This window comes from Penaeus chinensis, chromosome 31 (genome assembly GCF_019202785.1).
Source record: "Penaeus chinensis breed Huanghai No. 1 chromosome 31, ASM1920278v2, whole genome shotgun sequence".
Taxonomy (NCBI): Eukaryota; Metazoa; Arthropoda; class Malacostraca; order Decapoda; family Penaeidae; genus Penaeus; species Penaeus chinensis.
The window spans coordinates 23,590,233-23,595,232 of NC_061849.1; the positions used below are offsets into that span (position 1 = coordinate 23,590,233).

At 41.6% G+C, this 5,000-nt stretch overlaps 1 protein-coding gene across 1 annotated transcript in view; it reads right to left on the bottom strand.

The window, feature by feature from the left end:
* Positions 1-5,000, bottom strand: part of LOC125041954 (transducin beta-like protein 3) — a 12,050-nt gene that overhangs the window by 583 nt on the left and 6,467 nt on the right. The window contains exons 8-16 of the mRNA XM_047637392.1: positions 4,904-5,000; positions 4,513-4,628; positions 3,967-4,175; positions 3,536-3,694; positions 3,119-3,420; positions 2,856-2,961; positions 2,580-2,717; positions 2,248-2,438; positions 1-480 (exon numbers count right to left, since the gene is read on the bottom strand). The exon at positions 1-480 is cut by the window's left edge and continues 583 nt beyond it; the exon at positions 4,904-5,000 is cut by the window's right edge and continues 100 nt beyond it. Coding sequence (XP_047493348.1) covers positions 1-480; positions 2,248-2,438; positions 2,580-2,717; positions 2,856-2,961; positions 3,119-3,420; positions 3,536-3,694; positions 3,967-4,175; positions 4,513-4,628; positions 4,904-5,000 — 1,798 coding nt within the window. The remainder of the gene's footprint in view (positions 481-2,247; positions 2,439-2,579; positions 2,718-2,855; positions 2,962-3,118; positions 3,421-3,535; positions 3,695-3,966; positions 4,176-4,512; positions 4,629-4,903) is intronic.

A 5,000-nucleotide genomic window follows, 5' to 3' on the forward strand; every position in this document is an offset into this window, starting at 1 on the left:
TCTGAGCTTGAAGCTAGAATTCTCTCAACGACAATGTTTGTTCCTAAATCATCTATGGAAACTGGAGGTTGATTTTGTCTCTCCTCCCCAACCCATTCATTTTCTTCTTCTTCATCCTCCTCCTCTGTTTCTTCCTCCTCCTCCTCCTCTTCTTCTTCCTCCTCCTCCTCTTCTTCTTCCTCCTCCTCCTCCTCTTCTTCCACCACCTCCTCTTCCTCTTCCTCTTCCTGCTCCTCCTTCTTAACAGCTTTGCTTATTGTCATCCCCTTGGATTTTATCCCCACTCGGCTTTGTTCATCCTCTTCGTCTTCGTCTTCATCTTCATCTTCATCTTCATCTTCATCTTCATCTTCCTCATCCTCATATTCGTCCTCATCATCTTCATCTTCAACCTTAATCTCCTCAGGTTTTATGGCATCTGTTGACTGACTAATGCTTTGCAGGAATGCTAGATTATCAAGAGGAGGCAATGCTGTGTGTCTGTAAGAAAGGAAAATATCAGGTTAGACATCTTGCAAAAGTGCAAGGATAAGAATGAGAGAAGAAAAAGGAAGTGGTGGAGGAAGAAAAAGAGGAGGAGGTGGTGGTGGTGGAGGAGGAGGAGGAGGAGGAGGAGGAGGAGGAGGAGGAGGAGGAGGAGGAGGAGGAGGAGGAGGAGGAGGAGGAGGAGGAGGAGGAGGAGGAGGAGGAGGAGGAGGAGGAGGAGGAAGAGGAGGAGGAGGAGGAATGGGAGGAGGAGGAGGAATGGGAGGAGGAGGAGGAATGGGAGGAGGAGGAGGAGGAGGAGGAGGAGGAGGAGGAGGAGGAGGAGGAGGAGGAGGAGGAGGAGGAGGAGGAGGAGGAGGAGGAGGAGGAGGAGGAGGAGGAGGAGGGGGAGGAGGAGGAGGAGGAGGAGGAGAGTGAGGATGAAAAGGGGGTGAGGAGGAGGACGAGGAAGAGGAGGAGGACGAGGACGAGGAAGAGGAGGAGGAGGAGGAGGAGGAGGAGGAGGAGGAGGAGGAGGAGGAGGAGGAGGAGTAGGAGGAGGAGGAGGAGGAGGAGGAGGAGGAGGAGGAGGAGGAGGAGGAGGAGGAGGAGGAGGAGGAGGAGGAGGAGGAGGAGGAGGAGGAGGAGGAGGAGGAGGAGGAAGGAAAGAAAGGGATAGGAGGAGAAGGAATAAATGGAGGGAGAGGAGGTGGAAGAGAAGAAGGAGGAGGAGGAGGAGGAGGAGGAGGAGGAGGAGGAGGAGGAGGAAAAGGAAAAAGAGATTTAGGGAGGTTCAGCAACAGGAAGAAGAATAGAAGAAGGTTTAGGCAGGAGGAGAAAGAGGAAGAAGAGGAGGAGATGGGGGAAGAGAAAAGAGAAGGGGGAGGAGTAAAGAGAAGAGGGTGAAAGGGAGGGGGAAGAGAATGTAGATATGGAAGAAAGCAGTGGGACTTTACCTGGAAAATGTATGTCAGAAAAAAAATTAATGCAAGGCCAGCAGTTACAAAGAAAAATATATACACTAGATTTATGCCTAAGACTGTTATTTGAAGTCCTGTGACTACCACTGTTGCCAGAACATTTCACTGATAGTACTGGAAATCTACATTACAAGGAAAGCACATACTAGGTTTTACAAAATAAGTCTTGGACACTAGCATATTACATGAAATCAATATCAACCCAAAGTCACCAGAAAAATGAAGTGTTCACTGAAGTAATTTGTGAACTGTCAGATGGCTCCACAAGTAGTAAGTTAATTAGTAGACCTTGTGACCTCACCTGAATTCACCATTCCTTGAGGTTTTGGGAAAACGGTTTTTATTACTAATATTATTAATATTGATGCTGTTATTATTATTACTGACATTATGATTATAATAATATTATTGACATAGTAATAACAATAGCAATATAAGCTAAAAGACAATGTTTCAAAAAACAAAGAACAGGGTAAACATGTGAGATAGTCAGCACTATCAATTGGCTCATTGGTGACTAAGTACTTGTGGAGCCATCTATGTGTCAAGACAATTAATAAACTAAACTCACAGTGGGCATGATATGTACTAACATGCTATCACCAACAGATTAAGGGGTATTATTTCATGGTGGAATTCATTATTGTCCAAGTAAACAAATACTTACAGAGTTGCTATTAGGACAACAGCTGCTAATAGTTTGTAAGGTAATCTATGGGTTGTATTTCAAGAAGATACTTTAGGCTTATCTACCGCATGGTACATATAAATTAAATTTTATGACTAAGAATAATGAAATTACTTGGTGTCCACAAAGCCCAGTGAGATGGATGCCGCCAGATACCGCAGGATACCCGCAGACTGGTAGAGAGCAGAGACTCTCTTCAGATGGCGCTGCGTGTAGGGCAGGAGGCCTTCAAGGCTACTCTGCCAACCTTGCATTTCCTCTAGCTCTTCTGGTGTCTGGTTTTGTAGCACAATCTTCAAAATGTTCTGCAGAGATAGGTAGAGGTTTTGTGTAGAAGGTAATAAAACATAAAACTAGATGAAATACATTTAAAAAAAAAAAAAAAAAATGTAAGCATGAAAATTATACAATAAAACAAAACACATACATATTGATGAAAACTGTACCTGAGCTTCACGACAGCTTTTGGTTGTACTATTCCATTTCACGGCATAGTCCAGCAGAGCATCTCTTTGATCTCTCCTTAGAATAACCACAACCTTAGGCAACTGATCTGGGCTCTCATCCAGAATCGCTCTCACCACCTGTTCAAGAAAAAAAAAAAAAAAATATATACATATACACATTACATATTGTGGCTGAATCATTAATCTTGACATCAGCGTTGTGTACACATTCTACCTTGAAAGCTCAGTTTCACAAAATTTAAGTTTTCAGCTCACCTTCAAAGCATGCAGGGGACGTCCAAGTTTAATGGCAATGCCAAGTGCACGTTTCCACTTCTTGTCCTTTATTAAGTTTGCGAGTGTTTGCTCACCTGATGCTTGCCTGGTTGACAACAGAACCAAAAGTAAAATAAGGCATCAAATATTATACTGTCACATTGTTTCTTCCAATTAGATATCTTCTGACCAATTTCAAATTCCATGCCAGTAAGTTTATTTCTTATCATTATTACTACCAGAGTATTATAAAATTAACAAACCTTTCAGCTTCTTTCTGGGCAGTGTCCCTTTCTTCTTGTGTCACATCTTTCCAACGCACAAGTTTGGCATCTTCTCCGCCAGTGAACACCACTTGTGCATCTTCATCTGTGACACCATCTGGTCCCACACCTGAGACAGCTAATGCCCATGTCCTGTCATCATGGCCATCAAATGTGGCAACACACAGCCGTGACCTGGCAGTCCAAAGCTTCAGGAGGCCATCAGATCCAGTAGAGAGTATCTGTTGTCCACTGCTGATCCAAGCTAACTTCAGCACACTCACTCCATGGCCCTCCAATGTCTGGTTGTCAAGAGAGTATCAATATCAAATAATTACAAAAAATAGTAATCAAAACCAAAGAAACCGAACATTTAAACTTCATAAAACAAAAAAGAATACTAAAAATAAAACTTACAGCAACATTGTTGAAATCACTCAAGGTCCAAAGCTTAATGGTGGCATCTGCTGAGGCTGTGGCCAAAATTTCATCTGAAGGGGAAAATTCGCAACACCAGAGTCCTCTTCGATGGCCATGAAGAACACCCAAGAGCGACAGGTTGTCACCACTCCAAACCTTTTTGAATTATTCATATTAGAAATTTATCACATAAATAAGAGGGGAAAAAATAAAGAGAAGGAGAAAGAAATGGAACAAGAAACAAGGGAAAATGTCAGATTTACTTGCCTTGGGGGCTCGATCTACCCACCCAGATCCTATTGACAAGCCTAACCTATTTCTAAGTCAAATGATTTAACAAGAATGTGAATATACACAATGGGAAAGGTATCTTAGATAGCAAAGCATAACATCATGAAAGACCAATTTCTTGGCAAAATAAATCTTACTTTGGCTGTCTTGTCTTGAGATGCTGATGCTATTAATTTGCCATTGACTGACACACAAACATAGTTGATGTCCTTGTCATGGGCCTTTTCTGTGTTGCTACACACGAGGGAGGTCAAGCTCATGTCCTCCCCTTTTGAGAGGGCATCTTCTACTGATTTTATTTTCCATTGTTTAAGGCAAGTGTCTCTGCTTCCTGTTACCATGTAACCTGCAGAATACATCATAGAGGAGATGAGAAAAAGAAAGTGAATAAATTGATTAATCTTAAATCAGGCTAGATGGAAGTAGAAGATCAAAGTCTTGCACTAATAATTACTTTCCTCTACTTGAATATCTATTTATCTAATGACCAATTCATGTCCTTATGAGTAAAAATTTCACTGCCAAAAGTGAATGGGTTGATGGTCCTAATATCTTGTCAATTGTATATGTACTATGCATAATCATTCTAGCATTTGAAATTGCTGCACACAATCATAACTATACTTTATTAATAAATATAAACAAATATTCACTTTAATAACTATACATCTCTTTTAACATACCTGATGCTAACGCTATACTCCCTACACCTGATGTATGGCCAACAGCTATGCCAATGCATTCTGCTGTTCCATCCTCATCCCGTAGGTACCACAAACGCGCAGTTGTGTCTTGCGAACTGGTAAAATTGACAAATGCAAATATTCATGCTATATTGTACAAAATAAAACCATAAGAGGATAAACCATATGTCACATATCACATGCACATCATGATATTTCTAGCAGCCAATCATAAATCATTCAGTTAATATACACTTCAGAAAATACTGTCTCCAGTGATGAATAACACTGCAATTTACTACAATGAAAACAGAACACACTATACACCAACTGAAGACTTCAATTTCCATCACCTCTATCAAGAATGAACTAGAGGGAAAATGGAACACACCTTGTGGCAAATATATTACAGTGTGTAGAGTGCCGAGCCACAGCAAGAATCAGTGCTGTGTGACCCTGCAGAAGGTGGCAGCTGAGGTTAGCACTAT